The sequence below is a fragment of the Leucoraja erinacea genome, chromosome 10, assembly GCF_028641065.1.
Source record: "Leucoraja erinacea ecotype New England chromosome 10, Leri_hhj_1, whole genome shotgun sequence".
Lineage (NCBI taxonomy): Eukaryota > Metazoa > Chordata > Chondrichthyes > Rajiformes > Rajidae > Leucoraja > Leucoraja erinaceus.
In genome coordinates this window covers 42560099-42581613 of record NC_073386.1, presented here as the reverse complement: position 1 = coordinate 42581613, position 21515 = coordinate 42560099, and the positions used below count along the sequence as shown (strand labels likewise).

Below are 21515 nucleotides of genomic sequence, written 5' to 3'. Positions count from 1 at the left end.
GGGCAATTTTACCTTCAATTTTGAAGATATTTTCCTTGTCTTATTCTTCCGTCCCCCACCCTTTCTGTAATAAAAACCAACTTGCTTCCTCTTTCCCAATTGTAGCAAAACGTGTTTGACTTGAAAAGTTGACTCTGTTTCTCCATCACAGATGCCACCCGACCTGCTGCGTATTTCCAGCATTTTGTTTTTATTTTTGGGATTTAAGCTCCAATCAATAGTTCCTCAGCGACCGTAGAATTGCTACAGTATTCTATTCTTCTCTCAGGTTTCTGGGCATCATGTCTTTCATTTCCACGTCAAATGCAGACAATATCGTGGGAATTCAGCCCTCGAGGCCTGATGTTCCTCTTATTTAAACTGCGGTTGATCTTCCCTGTCTCAGTTTAGCTCTGAACTCCATATTCAATTCTGGCTCTGAGCTTAACACTAGCCCCTTTGCTCCAAAGTATTTTCTGAGTCATATTATAACTTACATCCCTATATTTACAGGGGGTGGAGTAATGGTAAACACTCCATTTACTCTCTTGGGTTACTTACTGCACCCGTTGCCTTTCACTGGTCTGTGTATGTGGACTATAAAATGTCCAATCACATGCAGTCACCTAGATAAACAACGTGATGAGATGCGGCCCCAGCTCAAACCCATGTGGAACACCACCTGCCATTGGCAGCCAACCAGAAGAAGCCCCCTTTATTTCCACTCTTTGCCTTCTGCCATCCAGCCAACCTGCTATCCACGCTAGTATCTCCCCTCTAATACCATGGGCTCTCGTCTTCTTTCGCAGCCTCAAGCTGGATTGTTTAGTTTAGAGATACAGAATGGAACCAGGCCCTTCACCCCACTAGGTCCACACCGACCAACAACCACTCATTCACGAGTCTGAAGAAGGGTTTCGGCCCGAAACGTTGCCTATTTCCTTCGCTCCATAGATGCTGCTGCACCCGCTGAGTTTCTCCAGCTTTTTTATGTAACCTTCGATTCTCCAGCATCTGCAGTTCCTTCTTAACCACTCATTCACCACTGGTTCTGTTTTTTCCCCACTTGCACCTTCATTCCCTACACACTAGGGGCAATTTACAGAGGTGATTTACACCTCAAAGAGTCAGACAGCACACAGCAGAACATTTGGCCCAACTCATCCATGCCAATCAATGTGCCAACTTGAGCTAGTTCCACCTGCCTACATCTGGCCCATATCCCTCTAAACTTTTCATATTCATGTATCCATTTAAATGTCTTTTAAATGGTGTAATTGTACCTGCCTCAGCCACTTACCCTGGCAGTTCGTTCCATTAACTGACCGCCATCTGTGTGGAAAACATACACCTCAGGACTCTTTTAAATCTTCCCCTCTCTCGCCTTAAACCTATGCCGCCTAGTTATAGACAGTAGGATAAGGCAGCCAAGAGGAGTGTTTCTAGAACTGAGTTCTCTGTGAGTCGCCCATATTTGTAGCATTTATCCAGCACATTCCTGAGTGCTGACTCGTTGCAGCTCCTCTACGGCAAATACTTGTGATAAAAGGCAAAACCATTCCGAGATCTTTGCTGGCTATCAGCCCTCCAATGGAAGCTCACTGCCTAATGTGGTGAAGGAGCAAGCAGACTGACTCTTGCTTTCCACCAGGTCTACACTGAACCACAATTACTCAACTGGCTTTTCAGTTTCAGAGACAAACAGCGAGAGATAGACAGAGACAGGAAGATGGAGACAGAAAGCATGAAGAAACCGAAAGAGGGGGGGGGGGGAGTGAGAGGAAGGAAGAGAAAGAGAGGGAGAGGAAGAAAGAGAGAGAGAGGGAGTGAGGGAGCATGAAATGATGAGAGAGGGAAGGAAAGAGAGAGGTGCAGAGAAAGAGAGGACACAGGCAGAGATGGCGCCAAAGATGAGAGAGAGAGGAAATGAAAGAGGAAGAGTCACAGAGGGATAGAGAGAGACAGGAGGATACACAGTGAAAGAGAGAGATGGACAGATACAAGCAGAGTGTATATGTGAAAGAACGAATAAAAGGGAGAGAGAGATGCAGAGAGAGAAAGGTGGTGTGGGAATGAGAGGTCAGGCAACGGGAGAGGCACTGACACAGTGGGAGAGAGACATATCAACTGAGGCATATTGAGATATAGATCCAGAGGCAGAGAGAGAGAGTCAGAGAGAAATAGTAATAGAGCTGGAGAAAAAGATTCAGAGAGACAAATAGAGAGATATTGAGAGAGAAAAACAAAGACCAAGAGTGAAGAGATACTGAGGCAGAGAGAAACAGAGAGAGAGGGAATGAGAAATTCAGAGGAAGACAGACAGAAAGAGACATAGAGAAAGAGACAAAGACAGACAGTGAGAGTGAGACTGAGAGACAGAGAGAGAGAGAGAGAGAGTGAGAGAGAGGAGGCAGAGACAGACAGACAGATAGACAGACTTCTTCTTGCATATGGCGTGCACAGCCTAAAGTTGTAGGACAACTTGTTCTATTTGATCTTATTTGATTGTGCACCCCGTTTGATTGCTTTTGTTGAAACAGGGCGGACCACGTGAAGGTTGCAATCTCCCACAGACAGACTGAGAGAAAGGAACAAAGGGACAGAAAGAGAGAGAGGCAGGCTGGCAGAGAGACCGACAAAGATGAGAGAGAAAGATAATGAAAGACGGAGATATAGAGAAAGGTGGAGCAATGAGGAAGGAAGAGTGATAGAGATAGCAAATGAACATGTGCTGAAAGACAAGAACATGCTTCAAGTTTCCTCCTTCCCCAAGATGTACCGTGGTCTGCCAACTGCTCAGGAAGTTGCAAGCTGCTCAATGATAGTCTAAACCTATTGATGTTCATTTTCCCAGCTCCTGCTGTGAATGTCTAATTTAATGCAAGGAAGATTGAGAATCATAAACCAAGTTCAACAATCTCATTGAGTCCAGATTTAAATCCCAACCCTGGTCCCTAATTTTCTGACTGTGATCCTGTAACAAACAGTCATGTGTACCCCCACTTTGTGAAGATCCTAACTCTGGGACTGAGAGGAGAGCATGGAAGAGGGCATTTTGGGTGCACCCCGCTTGATTCCAAAGGTAGATTCTACCTGGAGCTGAGCCATTCACTAGATAAATGGAGCCGTGAGCCATAACGCCCTGCAGACATTTTATGAACTGAGTCTATTGGCACTCGGTCAAACGGAGCCAAAACGCAGCAGCTGCCGTTCCTTTCTACACGCGTTAGCACCGGGTTGGGTTTGGAGCTGCCTGCAGACTGGGAACCAGCAATCGCTGTGCAAGAATGCGTTCTGCTTGGACACTGATCATCGGTGGTGATTGGTGCCAGGACCATTACTCCTTTCAAATCTTATGAACCACCTAGCTCTACACATTGCAGAGGTGATCTTTGGTTTATTGATTCACTTTTAACGATGCAAGCAGCAACAGCAAGGCCAGCATTCATATACAATCTCCAAATGCTTGAGTAGAAGGTGTTGAGCCTCTGTGGTCCTTCAGGTGAAAGTGCTTTCACATGACATTGGGTCGGGTCTTCCAAAATTTAGACTCAACGATGGATGATAAAGGACCAGCGACACAATTCAAAGTCAGGATGGTGTGTGTGACTACCAGTGAAGCTCAGTAGTGGGTGATGTTCCCATACTCCCGCTGTGTTTGGTCTTCTGGCAATAGTGGCTGTAGGTTTGGCAAGTGCCACTGGAATAACTGCAGAGGACTTTGCTGATAGCACACAATGCAGGCACTGTGCGCTGCTGGTGGTGTGAATGAATGGTCAATGTGGAGGATCGGATCAGTTACTACACTGGATTCTCACTGCTGTGACTTTCCAGATTTATTCGTATTACCTTCCAGTTTCTCCCTGCTGCTGCTTTTATAGCCATTCGTATGATTATTAGAACGCAGAAAGTGGCCATTTGGCACTAGCCAGCTCAAAGTGAGAAATTCCATCAGTCCTGCTTTCCTTTTCCTTATTTCCCTGTAGTTCTGCCACTCTCTCTCATGCTCATAGAAACATAGAAACATAGAGAATAGGCGCAGGAGTAGGCCATTCGGCCCATCAAGCTCCTCTCACCTCCTTTTTGATTATTTTGTTACTTACCCCAGACAAGCCAATTAACTCAACTGGGGATGTCTGCTGGTCTTCTTTAGACTTCTTTTACATGTCCTTTCACCTTCTTTTGGGTGTAGGGGATCCAGCTTTTTATCGCCCTCCCCTTTTATTGGTATTGAATGTGCCCCACAGTGAAGTGAGGGCGGATATTCTTGGATACCGAGGAGAAGGCGATATATTTCCGTCAGGAAGGTGTTAGGGGAACCTGCAGACTGCATTGTGTGCATTCTCTAGTCACTCCCTCTGCTGTTCCCGCCCCTCTGGTGTTCCTCTCTCCCTCTATCTCTCTCTCTTTTTAAAAATCTCTCGCTCTCTCTTTCTGTATTTTCTTTTCCGAGCTCTAGCTGACTCCAACCAGGGCCACACCTGACCCTTCCATTCCTCCCCTCCCCTCCCCAGCCCCCTCCTTCCTCACTCGTGCATCATCCAACCAGGTTGTGAAAGAAGGAATTGTTAACTTAGTCTGGATGTTGGCCAAGGGTTGACTGAGTCTGTAGTATTTGATTGGAACCTTTTATTTACACATCCAGCTTTAGCCCTTTCCTGTCAGGAGCTAGATTCCATAATACTGCAGTCACTAAACCAGCTCTCTCGTAACGAACCTTGTAAAAAAATGCTGAAAGTCTCTTGAGAATACTTTGTGGGTTAGGGTCAGAGCTCTTACAATCTAAAGTTAGCACGCAGCAGCTAAATTTAGTGTATTATAGTCAGAGGCTGCAAGTGAAGTTTAAACAGTTTCTGTCCGTGGCAGGGTGCATAAAGTTATCGTAGAACAAGCCCACAGTTCACTGTGCAGTCAGCGAAATAAACAGGAAGTTTTACTCAAAATGGGAGCTTTGACGTCAGATGTGAAAGCTTTTAACGTTGCTGACCACAGGCAGCTAGGGTGAGGAGCACAGAGTGAGCTCGGAGACGCGTGAGAGAGAGAGAGAGAGAAGGAGGGGAACAGGAGTGAGCTGTCAAGCCTGCCATCACAGCCACGACTCACTGACATTACCTGCAACTCCGGGACAGACTGAGGGATCAGAATGCAACCCGAACAGCCAGACCAGCCCTGAAAATATCGTCAGTCTGCCGTAGAAGCTGAACCATTGAGGTGAGTCTTAATTAAGCAGTGGGGAGTTGGAGCTGAGACTGAGTTGTGTGACAAGTTGAGACTGGGCCCGCTCAGGTGAGTCCAGGCCTGTTCCATAAAGGGTGCGGTGAATGACTGAACTAGGAATCGTTATCGCTGCCTCTGCTGCTTCACCCAGTCAAGTACAGAACGTACATCATCTTTTATATGTGGGAGCTGCCCCTCTGTGGCGTTGAATGCCCCAGGGGTGTCTCAGTGCCAGTTCCTGTTAACGTGGTAAAAAGGCTGTGACTTAGACTGCACTGGCCAGGTGTGGCCTCAGTGTCAGCCTCTGTCAATGTGCAGCATACAGCTAAATGAGCGAAGAGTTCAATCCTATCTGGTCCTATATGTGGAGTGTGTGCCTGTGACTCTGTGTCAGACTTGGAGTCAGCAGCTCGACACGTAGAGACACTCTGATTAAGAGGAACTAATTGCTCTGATCCGGGACTGCTGCCTACTCGTGTTTCGAGGTTTGTGAGAAGGTGGGTAGGCAACGTCTGATTCCTCGCTGTTTCCCTCTGCTCTCGTCGTTGTTCGTTTCTCGGCTTTAAGCATCATTGTAAAGCCCCCTCTTTGCTCTCGAGATGAGCTGTGGTCTAGAACCAATGTGGTTTCGATTTAAATTGAGAGATAGTGTGAAAACAGGCCCTTCGGCCCACTGAGTCTGCGCCGACCAATGATCACCCGTACACTAGCTTTATCCGACACACGAGGGACAATTTTACAGAAGCCAATTAACCTAAAAACCTGCACATCTTTGGAATGTGGAAGGAAACCTTTAAATGTGGGAGTAAAGTCGTCAGCACAACTGATAACGGTAAGAAGCAGAAGGAGGTTCTGCAGTCTGAATATTGGGAGTTAGGTCAAAGGCTAAAAGCAGGATCTCCACGGTCATGATCTTGGATTTGTTTCCAGTGCCAAATACTAGTGAGGGTACGAACAGGAAGATAGGGGAGGTGAATGTGTGGCTGAGGGGTTGGTGCAGGGGGCAGGGATTGAGATCTCTGGATCATTGGGATCTCTTCTGGGGCAGAGGTGACCTGCACCAGAGGGATGGGTTGCACCTTAACTGAAGGTGGACCAATATCCTGGCAGACAGGTTCGCTACACGGATGGGTTTAATCTAGATTGGCAGGAGGTGAGGGTAGGATCCTACACAAGGTCGAGGCAGGTGAGAGGTTAGAAGTTGGTATGGAGGGTGATTAGACAAAGGTTAGTGGACAGAATCGGCAGGAGTAAGGCAGGGAGAGAGGAAGGAATGTTGGTTTAAACTGCACGTATTATAATGCAAGAGGCCTGACAGTATGGCAAATGAGCTTAGGGCATGGATAGGTATGTGCGACTGGGACTCAATGGCCATTACGGAAACCTGGTTAAGAGAGACTGGCAGCTCAATGTTGCAGGGTACAGGTGCTTCAGGAGAGACAGAGGTGGGAGAAAAGAGGGGAGGGGGTTATGTTATTGGATAAGGAACATGTAGCGGCAGTGGTCAGAGGTGATATTACGGACAGTTCGTCTAGTGAGACTATATGGGTGGAGCTGATGAACAAGAAAGGGATCATCACCTTGTTGGGAGTGTATTACAGGCCCCCAAACAGTCAAAGAGAATTAGGAGAGTAAATATGCCGGAGGATTGCAGGCAGCTGTAGGCCTAATAAGGTTGTCGTGGTAGGGGATTTTAATTTTCCCAATATTGACTGGTGCGAATGGTTTGGACGGGGTCAAATTTGTTAAATGTGTTCAGGAGAATTTCTGCTGATAATATGTAGAGGGCCCAAAATGGAAGCTGGTAATTACTAATCTATCCTTGGGAAATTGGGAGAGCAGGTGGATGAAGTGTTCATGGAGGAGCCTTTTGGGACAAGTGACCATTGTTCTATCAGGTTTAAGATAGTTCTGGATAGGGACAGAGTGGCCCCTCTGTGAACACTGTAATAGTATAACAGAACTACGACACAAAGTGCTGTCCTCGATCTTTATCTTGAAGATAGATCTCAGGCAACACAAAATGTAACATGTGAGCTCCGTGTTAAAACACTAAATTGGGACAGGGCCAACTTTGTGAGACAGGATCTTGCTCGTTGACTGGAGTGGGTTATTTAAAGGAAAAGGAACATTAGGAAAGTGGGAATTTTTTTTAAAGTGTTCCGACATGAGTTCAGGACATGCACGTTCCTGTCATAGAGAAGGGGAAGGCAGGTAAGCGAGAGGAAGCTTGGATGACAGAAGCTCTGGTCAAGAGTAAGAAGGAGGCATGGGGAAGATATATGCAAATGAGATCAAGTGTACCCCTGGATGAGTTTCAGGAACTAAGGAGCAAGCTAAAACAGATAGCAGGAGGGCAAAAAAGTGCCAGGGAATACTGTAGCTCTGGCAGATAACATTAAGGATAATCCCAAGAGATTTTATAAGTACATAAGGGGAAAAAGGGTAACCAGAGAGAGAATGGGACCCCTCAGGAATCAAAGCGGTCAACTCTGTGTGGTGCCACAGGAGATGGGCAAGGTTTAGAAATAGTCAGTGAGGTAAACAAACATAACAGTTGAGTGGCAAATGACGATAGTGCTACCTTCCCAATATTTAACTGAAGGAAATAATGGGTTATCGGGGCTGTATGTTGTGACAGACAGCCTGACACCTTGCATGTAATTTTAATATTACACTTATCCCATCCCCCTGGATATTCCGGATTAATAAATTAAGGTTTTGTCAACTAATTACAAATCAGGCTAATTACAATTCAATAACATTAGCCAACTCTGAAACACGAAGTGCTGAGCATTGTGATCCAGACATTACGGACAACTGGCCTCAGCTGTATATCAGTTCGCTCATATATGGCAGTGCTCTCTGTCTGAACCAGGGGCCGTGGAGCATTTTTGAAAGTGGGGAGGCTGAGCGATCACTGATCACTGGCTTTGGGGATACCTGGCGAGGGAGAGGCGTGACCGAGTGGGGAGAGGGGGTCCTCCCCTCCCATGGTAGGGACTTTTTAAATTTGATACATTAAAATCATGTTTTAGTGCATTGTAGAAGTATGATTTCAATGTTTTTTGTTTGAAGTATTTTTAAGAGGTAACTTTTTAAGGGGTAACTTTTTCCACACAAAGGGTGGTGGGTGTATGGAACAAGCTGCCAGAGGAGGTAGTTGAGGCAGGGACTATCCCAACATTTGAGAAACAGTTAGACTGATACATGGATAGAACAAGTTTGGAGGGATATGGACCAATAGCAGGTAGTGTAGCTGGGACATGATGGCGGGTGTGGGCAAGTTGGGTCGAAGGGCCTTTTTTCACACTGTATCACTCTATGACTACATGATACCTCCACCATGCATGAATGCTTCAAAATCGTGGTCGAGATTTATTGCCACATACTCAAGCATAGAAACATAGAAAATAGGTGCAGGAATAGGTCATTCGACCCTTCAAGCCAGCACTGCCATTCGATATGATCATGGCTGTTCACTGTTGAACTTCCCCAACATCAGGAACATTTTTCCTACAATTACAGTAAGTGAAAATCTAGCAGGTAAGCAGGATGCTTTCTCCAACCACCCCCATTTGAAGGCCACTATCTTCCACCGCTTCTACCCAGTGCTTGGTACCTACTTCCAGCAGCCATTGGTTGTCCTCCAGGATGCACCGAGCCACAGCCTGGTCCATGCCAGTCACCAGGGTGAATTTGGCACAGAGACTCTCACGGCAGCGGAGCAACGCTTCCGACGCCTCAGATGGCCGGGGACTCTTGCACTGAGGCTGCTCCATGGCCGGAGCTGCAGCGAGCGACTCGTCAGCCCAGCAAACACTCGCCAACCCCGACTCCCCTTCCGCATCTGCCCCAGCCGCTCCATCCCTCCCTCCGCCCTGGCTCGCCAACACCCGCGGCCCATGCAGTTGATATTAGTTTTGAAATTTGCGTTGATCATAAAATTTCTCATGACAGAGCGTGAGAAATTTGTGATCAGTGTGAGAGTGTGAGAATTTGTGAAATGAGTGATTCTCACGCTCAATGCGTGAGAGTTGGCCGCTCTGGGATTAGGGAAGTTGGGGCATTCAATGGAAGTGTCTTGAGAGCAGTCCATATTACGGTCGAAGATATGCTGAAGGTCCTGATGCATATGAAGTAGACAAATCTCCCAGGCCTGATCAGATATATCTGAGGACACTGTGGGAAACTAGAGAGCACTGGCTGAGATATGGAATAAAATAAAATACAAGTCCCAGTGAAATTCTTTGCGACTATCGAATAGACGCCCATAAAGGGAGCTTACAAAGTTACAGATTCCCCCCAAGTCAGTTCCCTCTTCGTTTCCCCCCCTCCCCCTCCCTCACGATGTCACCCCCCCTTCCGGGTCCCCCTACTACTGCGGATCCCCCCACGCCACGTCCTACTTTGTTCCTTCCCTTGGCAGCGGTGTCTTCACTTCCACATGGTCCAGCCTCGTCCGTCCACGTGACCTCTCCACTAACGCAGCCCGGTCCTCTCCAGACGCCTCCGTGTTGCCCACCTATGTAGGCCCCCATCCTTCTTCAGAATGTAGACTGACTCCCCCTTTTCCTCCATTGCAACAGAGGTGGTCTTCGAAAAAGAGTGAATAGTTAGAAAGCATTTCCAGATTCCTTCGTGGGAACTGAGAGCCACTCTCTTTTTCTCACCATCTATAATGTTAAGGCCTATAGGCCAGTGATATTTTTTCATGACAGTACATGCTGGTATGGTGCAGCAGTACCTCTAAAGGGCAGCAGGGAGGCGCATCAGCAGGCTGTTGCCTTACAACGCCAGGAACCCAGGTGCTGTCTGTGCAGAGTTTGTAATTTCTCCCTGTGACCTGCGTGGGTTTTCTCCGGGTGCTCCGGTTTCCTCCCACATTCCAAAGACGTGCAGGTTTGTAGGTTAATTGGCTCCTGGAAATTGTCCCTAGTGTAGAACTAGTGTAAGGGTGATCGCTGGCCAGCGCAGACACGGTGAGCCAAAGGGACTGTTTCCAACAGCTGTATCTATAAACAAAAAAGTTAAACATCATTATTTCCTTTTATGGCCACGTGGCACATAAATTTATTAAAGGTGTGTGCTAGCATTCTTTTGCCCACAAAAAGAGCACTGCTAAAAACATTTTGCCTGATGCAGGGTCTCCACTGACCATTTCCTTCCAAGCTGCTCTTTTTATGTCAAGAATCAATCCTCAGTGTATCCCTCATACAATTCCATGACTCGGTCAGGCTTAACATTGCCTGTGACACTATCAGTCACAACCACAAATGATTTTGTCATAGATTCATCAAACACAATTTTCATAAAGTTATACAGCACAGAAACTGGCCCTTCAGCCTACTATGTCTCTGCTGACCATCCAATATTCATCGGTAGACAAAAATGCCGGAGAAACTCAGCGGGTGCAGCAGCATTTATGGAGCGAAGGAAATATGCAATGTTTCGGGCCGAAACCCTTCTTCAGACTGATGGTGGGTGGGGGGGGAGAAGAAAGGAAAAAGGAGGAGGAGGAGCCCGAGGGCTGAGGGAGAGATAGGAAGGGGAACACAATTGGGAGAATCCAATGTTCATGCTTGGGAGAATTCAATATTCATCAATCCTAATCCCAGTTTCCAGCATTCTACGCCTTGATGCTTTAAGTGCCCATCCAGCTACTTGCAGGATAGTACACTAGCACAGCTAATAGAGCAGGGCTTCACAGTGTCAGCAATCTCGGTTAAATCCTGACCTCCAGCACAGTCTGTGTGGAATTTGTATATTCTCCTTATGATTGTGTGGGTTTCACTCATCTGATGCTGCTTGAGCTACTGAGTTCTCCAGAATTTTGCTTAAGATTTCAGCATCTGCAGTTCCTTTTTTCTCAAGTGTATTGTCTTCTGCACAGGTACAGTGAGGTACAGATACAATGAAAGTCTTCCACAATGTCTCCTAGGACCCATCATTCTTGGTTATGTCCTCATCTTTTTTTACACCTCCCAAAATGTACCACCTCACACTGGTGATTAAATCCCATCTGGCTTTGTTCTATCTTAGCAACTGGTCAATATGGTTCTTAGGCTTAACACAACTCTCTTCACTATCAACTAATTTGTTTATCATCTACAAACCAATTACTCATACCCCCTCCATCACACTATCAATGTAAACAGTGAAGATTCCCACAACGATCATGATGTTACACCATTGCTCAAAGTCTTCCAATTCCAAAAATCACCTTCCACATTATCCTCTGTCTCCAATTGCCAAACCAACTTTAGATCCAAGTTACCGACTTGTTTTGGACCTATTAACGAACACATCTTGACTCTTCCCAATCCATTTTGATGCTCTACAGTAAGTTCTCAGTTACCATATCTGTAGTGTTAGACATTGGTGCAGCCTCTCCTGAGATCAAGCTGACTGGCCCATTACTGTGAATTCATTCTTCCTTATTTCATGAACATCAGGGTTACGTTTGGCATGTGCAGAGAAAGGTTCTAAAATACCGTGAATTCTGAAGGATCAAATTCAATGCATCCACTTTTAGATGTCTAGAATCAGGCCCTCAGCTCCAGGGAGTGGTCAGGTTTAAATTGCATAATTAGATATTAGATATAATTAGATTAGATATAATTTATTGCCACACAACCAGGGTCGGTGGAAATTTGGGTTGTCAGCAGCAGTGCAATAATAAAGAACACATAACCACAATAAAACTGTAACACAAACATCCACCACAGCATTCATCACTGTGGTGGAAGGCACAAAATTTGGCCAGTCCTCCTCCATTTCCCCCCGTGGACAGGACCAGAGTCCAGAATCAGTCCAGGATCGGCTCTTCCTCACCAGAGGCCGCGGCTTTAGGTTGGTGTAGGCCGCAGGCCGGCGGTCAAGATTTAAAGTCCCCGCCGCAGCCAGAAGCACCGCAGACCACAGGGCCGGCGGTCGAAGCTCCCCTCCAGGGGTGATGGTAAGTCCATGCCGGCCCCGCGGTAGAAGTTGGCCGCGGGCCGGCGGTGATGGCTTCTTCTTACCCCGGGTCCCCCACGAGGGATCCCGGGCTGTAGACGCCGCACCAGCTGAAGCTCTGCAGACTGCTTCAGGCTGCGACTTCAGGCTGCCGGCTGCCCTGGGCCAGCGAAACGGAGCGCTCCCCTCCAGCGAGCCCCAGCGAGGGCTCACCCGCTCCACGCTGAGAGTCCACGCTGCGCCTGCTGCTGAAGCCCCGGGCGCGTCTCCGGGAAAGGCCGCGCCGATCCTTGTTGTTAGGCCACGGGGGAGGCGACCTGGAAAAAGTCGCCTCTCCGTGGAGGAGGCGACCGAAGCGGTTTCCCCCTTACCCCCCCACACCACCCCCCACACAAAACACACAAAGGAACATTAAGCACATATTTTAAAACATACTAAAAAATAAAAAAAGGTTGAAAAAACTGACGCGCTGCTGACATGGCTGCTGCCAGAGCAGCGCCCCCTACGGACGATTCTTCCAGTTCTCTTTAATATAACGGACTTCAAATTCTGCATTCTCACTTAAGGCCCTGTCCCACTTTCCCGAGTTGCTCACGAACTCTCCCGAAGTTTCCCCTTGATTCGAACTCGGAGAATTACAGTAATAGCCGTTCGTAGGTACTCGGGGCTACTTTTTTAACTCGTGGACATTTTTCAACATGTGAAAAAACGTCCCGACTTACCTGATGCCCCGAGTTCCTACAGCTGGCATTACGAGCCGCTAAGAAACATCTACGGACTCCTACGGGCTCCTACGAGCTCACTACCGATATTCCCCGACATTCCCCGAGTTCGAATCAAGGGGAAAATTCGGGAGAGTTCGTGAGTAACTCGGGAAAGTGGGACAGGGCCTTAACCCTCTTCCTCCTAATGATCTTTAAAATGTGTTTTGCACCTGTTACTATGAAAGCAGACATATTCACGCCTCTACTACAAATCCTGAATGGATATAATTTATCCTGCATGTGCTACCAGAGAATTTACATACACATTGACATTCCACTCAAAACTTGCTCTTTCTGTTTCTTGCAAGTTGACTTCCACATTCTTTTCTATTTCTAAATTAAGCTCTTGACAATAATTTACAGAATTGTTCAATTCTTTCTATCTTCAGGCATTTGGCAACATTATCAGTTTTTCATTTACATCGAATCTTTAATTTCCCTTGTTCACCATTTTTGTGTCACTATTCCAATTTTTATTCCAGAAGGGAATTCATTATGAATTATGAACTACTTATTTAAATATTTATCATTGTATATTACTCAATTTACTTTTTTTAAGTCCACCTTAGTCAACTCAATCTTCATGTCTGTATAATTCTTTTTGTTCAGATTTACGAATGAATCCATGAATCTGGAATTTAAAATTGACTTACAGATAGCATCGGGTAGAGAGTTGCTCTGGGATTGGAAGCCTCGGATTAGTTTAGTTATATTTTAGAGGTCCAGCATGGAAACAGGCTCTTCGGCCCACTGAGCCCACACTGACCATCATCAAGCAACCGTTCACACTTGTCTATGTTATCCCATATTATCATCCACTCATTACACACCAGGGGCAATTTACAGAGCCCAATTGATCGACTAAAATTGCATGTCTGTAAGATGTGGGTGGAAACTGGAGCACTCGGAGGAAACCCATGTAGTCACTGGGAGAACATGCAAAGTCCACACAGACAGCAACCGAGGTCAGGATCGAATCTGGATCTCTGGCGTTGTGAGCAGCAGCTCTTCCAGCTGTGCCACAGTGTGCTGTACAACAGGGATCAGTGGTGGGATCCAAGTGAAGAAACAAACTGGTGGAGGAACTCAGCAGCTCAGGCAGCACCTGTGGGGGGAAATGGACAGACACCGTTTCAGGTCAAGACCAATGTTCAGATTAAATACGTAAGAAGGAACAGCAGATACTGGTTTAAAACCAGTCTGAAGAAGGGTCTTGACCCAAAATGTCACCCATTCCCTCTCTCCAGAGATACTGACTGTCCCGCTGAGTTATTCCGGCTTTTTGTGTCTATCCCCAATCTTCACACTAAGCTGTTGAGTTCCTCTAGCAGTTTGTTTTTTACTCAAGATTCCAACATCTGCAGACCCTTTTATCTCCAGTGTTGAGTTCCTCATTGCTTACCATATATTTTGTATATGAATGTATGAAGTATGACAGTGAGGAAGGTCTTCTTAGAGATCATCGTGTAAAATGGTTAGGGCAATAGCTGATGGAAGTCAATTCTGATATGTGTGGAATCGTATGGGTCATACTTGCGTTCATTGGTTGGGGCATAGGATGTAGAGCAACTGTAAAAGGACAACCTCCAACTCTAGAGGCAACAGCAGTAACTCATTCCTCTTTCACCTCCTCTAAAACTCTGAGGTGGAGGCCATCTCAAGCTGGAGATTTGTTTGTCCTTGTCTCCCCACCCTTACCTTGTCTATTTTGATTTCTTTATACCAACCAAAGCCATTGCAATTGTTCTTGCATAACTAATTATTTTGCAATGACATATACATTCCCCCACAACACAGATTGGCACAAAATAATCATAAAAATCATTAAATAGATTTGCTGCATTCTAATTTTAACCTGTATTATCCCCATGGGTTTCAAAGTACTCATGTTATCCTTGAATGTCCAATTTCCTACAATTTAATAATAAAACAAGAGTTATTTATGTGTTTCATTCATATGGCTTCGTTTTTTAGTTTAGTTTAGAAATACAACGTGGAAACAGGCCCTTTGGCCCATCGAGTCCTCACCAACCCCGCACATTAACACTATGCTACATACACTATGGACAATTTACACTTATACCAAGCCAATTTATCTAAACACCTGTACGCCTTTGGAGTGTGGTAGGAAACCAAAGATGTCAGAGAAAACCCAGACGGTCACATGAGAATGACAAACTCTGTACAGACCACCCGTAGTCAGGATCGAACCTGAATCTCCGGTGCTGCAAGCACTGTAAGGCAGCAACTCTACTGTGGTGCCACCGCTTTTGCCATTTTACATATCTCAGTCCCCTGCCTCCCAAAACTGAGCATTTGTTGCCTTCCTATGAGTTTTCTCCATTGACCTTATGCTGTGCCCTTGGCTGTCAAAGACAGCTTAAAGGTGAACCTGGAGCCTTGCTTGCAGTGTGTATTCTCCACATCGTAAGCCCGTGGGTATGTGGGGTTAGGGATATAGTGAGAGGGTATCCCCAGGCTTAGGTCGTGATGAGTAGAGAGTTGCCTGGGTTAGGGGTACAGTGACATAAGGATTCTAAGGCTTTGGGATGTAGTGAGTTGTGGTTTCTGAGATTGGGGACAGTGGGGAGGGGGTTCCTAGGGTGGGGTACAGTGGGGAGGGGGTTCCTGGGGTGGGGTAGTGGGGAGGGGGTACAGGGGGAGTGGGGTACAGTGGGGAGGGGGTTCCTGGGGTGGGGTACAGTGGGGAGGGGGTTCAGGGGGGAGCGGGGTATTGGCGTGGAAGGGGATCGGTTAGTGGACACTTGGTTTTCAGTGTCTGATCCGGATTTGTCACTTTCTTTCTGCAGGATTCACCTGAGCCCTGAAGTGGAATCTGCTATTCGATCTTGCTCCAGATGACCTTGTTGGGCCAGCAGCTTTTGCCTGGACTCGCTTCAGCTGATAGCAGGTGTGCATGTGTGAGAGTGTGAGGGTTTTGTCTGCATGCACTTTGGTTGGATGCATGTGAGTGTGAGCAGTGTCCCAGTTGGAGTGTTGCGTGTGTGTAAGTAAGTGTGAGCAGTGCCCCGGTTTGTGTGCTGTGTGAGCAGTGTGCCAGTTTGTGACCAGGGGCGAGAGTGAGTGTGAGCAGTTCCTTGTGTGAGTGTGGACTTGGGCTGAGTTGAGGACAGGCAGAGAGCCGCCATGCTGGAACAAGTGTCGTTGTTTGTGCATTCGATGTGGGAGCTGCTGGTCAGCAAGCACTCTGAAGGGCTGTACAACTCTGTTTGCCTGGCGGTGCTGCTGGTGCTGCCGCTGCTGCTGCTGCTCCTGTCCGTGTGCCTCTGCTGCCAGGGCTGCTGCGGCCGCACCTGCTGCTGCTCCAGTTGCCGCCGCCAACAGCACAACAGAGCCCGCAGGAAGAAACACGACGACCTCTGGATTTCCAGCCAGCCGCAGCCCATCATGATGGAAAGCCTCACCTTGTCGGTGTGACACGGCCCCGGGCTCCGGCCACCTCCAGGCACCCCTTCCGCTTCGGACAGCAGGACCATGCCTTCCCTGCAGCCCAACATACTCACGGACCGCACCAAACATGATGACTGACACCCAATGGAGGGTTCGCCTCCACTCTGCTGCTGAACCTCTTCCCAGTAATCCAGGCGGCTGTTCCAGGTTGGCCAGTCCAGGACCATCAGGAGCTCCAGCCCCTTCTCACCAGCACCTTCACATTGGCACCTCACGGGGCAGGGATGGAGGTGAGACACCCTACTGGGCTCTGCACCACACCCCATCTCTCCACACCGCTTGAAAGCAAGATTCTGTGACCTCCACAGTTACTGAAAGATGATTTATTTAATATTGTTGCACAGAGTTTACAATTGTACACGCCCGTCTGTTACAAGATGACTGCAGCACAACGAGTTGGTTGTACTCTCCCAGGCCCATGGTGGAGACAGACTGGTGTCCAAACAATCCCACAACTCTGTTGTGGGTTTAACTGGACCACACTTTTCTTTTGGGAAAATGTGCCTTTGATCCTTTGAAAGCTTGTGAGAACCACCAGGCCAACTACCCACAAAACCCCACTGGCTGGTTAATGCCTGAAGTGTTCACTGATTGACTTTGAGACAATTGGGGCAAGTTTGTCGACAGACTGGCAGCACTGGGCCTGTATCTGCACTCATTGCTTTTCAGGTTTCCCCCCAATTTTTAACATTTTTTTCCCTTTATTTTAATGGATGTATTAATTGTATGTTTGAAGCTTGTAGTCGAATGCCTATTGGAAATAGTTTGTTCTGCCCAGCTAACATTGAAACCGTCTGCACTTGGAAACGCTGGATGCTGCACCCACCATGGGTCAGAGTGGTGAGACCATGCAGGTCTTTCACCCCCTTGTCAAGGACTAGTCTAAATCTAAAGGACTAGTCATCCATTTTCAGTCGGAGGAGGAGAGTTTTAGGCTCAATTCACCCTGTGCCAATATCCCCACATTACACAGTGAAGAGCAATGTTACTTTTGTGTAAATAAAAATTATTCTATTTTTTTTAGATCCATATTGATTGCGTGAAAAGTATACATTTTGGAACAAAAGTGATAAAACCCCTTGCATTCAGCTGCAGCTCAACAGCAGAAATGCAGTTGGTACAAAAATGTTTTTTCATAAACTATTTGGGCCTGTTACGTCAATACTGCCTGACCAACCAGCAACAATTTAACCCACACAGTGACTAAATCTACAACAATGCAGTGACATTCTTCAGACAATGGCTGGGATTTAATCTGTGTGGTTTGGGATTCTGAATATCAATATTGGTATTTAGTTTTAGTTCAGTTTAGCAAGTGAACAGATTCTTCAGCCCACCAAGTTCGTGCCGACCAGCGATCCCCGTACACAAGGACTATCCTACACACTAGGGACAATTTACTATTTTTTATCAAAGCCAATTAACCTACAAACTTGTATGTCTTTGGAATGAGGAAGGAAATTAGAGCACCTGGGGAAACCCCTCACGGTCACAGGGAGAACGTACAAACTCTGTTCAGACAGCACCGGTAGTCAGGATTGAACCTGGTGCTGTGAGGTAGCAACTCTATCGCTGCGCCACCGTGCTGCCGTATTAGATTATTATTGTCACAATGCAGTGAATAACTATGTTTGTGTGCTAGCCAGTCACATCACAGTATGTGAGTACATGGATAGAATGGGTTTAGAGGGATATGGGCCAAATGCAGGCAAGTATAGATGGGACATGTTAGTCAGTGTGGGCAAGTTGGGCCAAAGGGCCTGTTCCAATGCTATACAACTCTAAGACTCTACCTGCAAGCTTCTTTATCATGCCCCCACATTTACAGTAGATCTAAATCATTTGTAGTTTTGATTAAAAGCAAGGACTGAATGATGAGTTATGGGAACTCCACTGGTAACAACTCAAATCCATCCACAACACTTTGTTTCCAGTCAGTTAGCTGAGATTAAATCCAGTTTAGTTTAGTTCAGTTGTGTTTAGTTTATTGTCACGTGTACCGAAGAACAGTGAAAAGCTTGTGTTGCGTGCTAACCAGTCAGTAATAGATATTACATGATTACAATCAAGCCATTTACAGTGTGTAGATACATGATAAGGAAATAACGTTTAGTGCAAGGTAAAGCCAGCAAAGTCCGTTCAAGAATATTTTGAGGGTCATCAAAGAGCTAGATAGTAGTTCAGCACTGCTCTCTGGTCATGGTAGGATGATTTAGTTGCCTGATAACAGCTGGGAAGAAACTGTCCCCGAATTTGGTGGTGTGCATTTTAACACTTTTATACTGTACCTTTTGCCTATGGGAGAGATGAGCAGAGGGAGTGGCCAGAGAGCCAGGGACTTGTCCTTGATTATGCTGCTGGCCTTGCCGAGGCAGCGTGAGGTATGGAAGTCAATAGAAGGGAGGTTGGTTTGTGCGATGGTCTGGGCTGCATCTACAATTTGCTGCAATTTCCTGCAGTCTTGGATGGAGCTGTTCCCAAACCAAATGCATCCTGATTAAATGCTGTCTATGTTGGATCTGTAGACATTGGTGAGAGTTGTAGGAATCATGCCAAACTTCCTAAGCCTTCTGAGGAAGTAGAGACATTGGTGTGCTTTCTTGTTCGTTGCTTCAATATGGCTGGTCCAGGAGAAGTTGTTGGTGATTACACAAAAAAGCTGGAGAAACTCAGCGGGTGCAGCAGCATCTATGGAGCGAAGGAAATAGGCAACGTTTCGGGCCGAAACCCTTCTTCAGACTGATCGGGGGCGGGGGTGGGTGGGGACAAGAAAGGGAAAAGGAGGAGTAGCCAGAAGGCTGGGGGATGGGAGGAGACAGCAGGGGGGCTGAGGAAGGGGAGGAGACAGCAAGGACTAACAAAATTGGGAGAATTCGATGTTCATGCCCCCGGGGTGCAGACTCCCCAAACGGAATATGATGTTGTTGGTGATATTGACTCCGAGGAATTTGACGTTTTAACCATCTCTACTTTGGCACCATCAATGCAAACTGGGGTATGTGTACCGACCGCTTCGCTTCCTGAAGTCGGTCAGTATCTCTTTTGTGTTGTCCTGGCTGAATCCAGTTTAGCCTCCCCTTCGTTATAGAGTCATGGCATTATTGAGTTATGGACCTATACAGCACAGAGGTAGGCCCTGCCGTCCAACTCTTCCATCCAGGCCAAGCTGCACACCTGGGGTAGACCCACTTGACGGTGCCTGGCTCATATCCCTCCAACATGCCTATCCATACACCTGTCCAAAAGTCTTTAAAATGTCATCATTGTACTCTTGGCTGCCACTTCCTTTGGCAGCGCGTTTCATATGCATAACCCCTCTGTGATAAACATGCGCCTCAGGTCTCTTTCTTCCCCCTCATCTTAAACCTCGAGTTTTAGACTTCCCAATTCTGGGGCTATTCACCTCATCTATGCCCCTTATCATTTAGTAAACCACTTCATAGTCACAACTCCACCTCTTGATGCACCAGGGACACAAGCCTACCCAGTCTTTCCTCATCAATCAAACCTCCGGTCCCAGTAATAACCTGGTAAATCTTTTTTGAACCCATTCCAGTTTAAAGACATCCTTCATTATCTCTTCAATCAACTTAATCAGACACAACCTTCACTGAACAAATCCAAGATGACTGTCTCTGCTTGATCTGGGCCTTTCTGAATGAAAAATGATGATCGTTGGAATGGATTCTGATCATTTGTACATCAGTGAAGTTCACTGACCTGTAACCGCACAGTTCACCCCTTCCACCCTCTCTAAACAACGATAGAATGTCGCCAGTCCTCCAGCAGCTCTGTTGTAGGGTGGATTGGAAGACTAGTCAAAGACTCCAGAACTTCCTGATCCCATCCACCGGCGCTCTCTTATTTTCTCCATCCACCCTGACCTCCCTCTTTCAGATGCAGAATGGTCAGTCCTCCACAGAGGCCTTACCATTGTACCTCTGCCCACACCTCAATGAGTTTGGGGCCCTTTTTCTCTTCTTCCGTTGCCTCTACCTCTGTGTATTTTACTATGGGAAGGAGACCTCCCAGTGATGACCCCCTTCTCCCATCTACAATATTCCTCCTCATCTTGGACCCCCCTCCTTGCCGGCCTTTTACACTCCCTGGACCTTTTCATTTCCAACTGCCAGCGTGAGATCAACTGACGACTTCTCTACACCCCATCACGCACTCCAATCTCACCCTCTCTCAACACATAATCCTCCCTCCCACTCAGCAACAATCCCAACATCTGGAGAAGGGTCTCGACCCAAAATGTCACCTATGCATGTTCTCCTGTCCTATTGAGTTACTCCAACAATTTTGTGTCTTTTTGTGTGTTCGCCAACATCTGCAGTTCCTTGTTTCTACTCTCCAGAACTTCCTACAGGTACATGGTTTTGTTCACAGCTTGGGACAACTTTCATCCCATCCAGCCACAAAATGCTGGAACAACTCAGCGGGTCAGGCAGCATCTCTGGAGCGAGGAACAGGTGACTTTTCGAGTCGGCATCCATCTTCATCTTGGCTTGAGGATTTATCCATTTATAAATACATTAAACCACTCACCCTATATTTCACAATACTTATGAAATACAACATCAACCCTCTCAGCAATGAAGCCAGTGACACAGTCATAAAGGATGCTGAGCATGTTGAGTAATGGTATGTGGCGTGATTCATTGTCAGCATCTCACTGCATGCACATGGCAGACGGCTGGGGGTGGAGAAATAGGAAGGGGAATGTGTTCCTGACTGAGAGAATGTTTTAAACTGAGATATGATGTGATGGGAGAACAGTAGATTCTTTTAATTGACTCTTTCTGTAGATGTCACAGCTGCTGTGATGACAGCAAATGTTTTAAACCATTAATTACCCCGAACCCAGGAGACTGGGTAAAGAGCCAACCGCAGTAGTGAGTCTAGAGTCGCAAACAAATACCTGCAAATTATTTTCCTTAAACCTGTGTTCAATTCTGACCTTGGACACTGTCCATGTGGAGTTTACACATTCTCACTGTGACGATGTGGGTCTCCCTCTCCGGGTGCTCTAGTTCCCTGCCAAATCTGAAGGTACGTCTTTCCATCTGACTTGACCTATATGCTAATTAATAGGGCCAGCGAAGACATCACAGCCTTCCCTAC

General features: G+C 46.7%; 1 protein-coding gene across 2 annotated transcripts; it reads left to right on the top strand.

Annotated features, from left to right (window-relative positions):
* Positions 1-4514: 4514 nt before the first annotated feature.
* LOC129701084 (uncharacterized protein KIAA0040) lies at positions 4515-17402 on the top strand. 2 transcript variants are annotated; one of them, XM_055642047.1, is made up of 2 exons: positions 4515-5190; positions 15728-17402. In XM_055642047.1, exon 2 carries the CDS (start codon positions 16065-16067, stop codon positions 16353-16355), a length of 291 nt encoding a protein of 96 aa, XP_055498022.1. In that variant the 5' UTR covers positions 4515-5190; positions 15728-16064; the 3' UTR covers positions 16356-17402. The 2 variants fall into 2 exon arrangements, with proteins under 2 accessions (XP_055498022.1, XP_055498023.1); XM_055642048.1 differs by lacking the exon at positions 4515-5190 and adding an exon at positions 5499-5693.
* The last annotated feature ends 4113 nt before the right edge of the window (positions 17403-21515 follow it).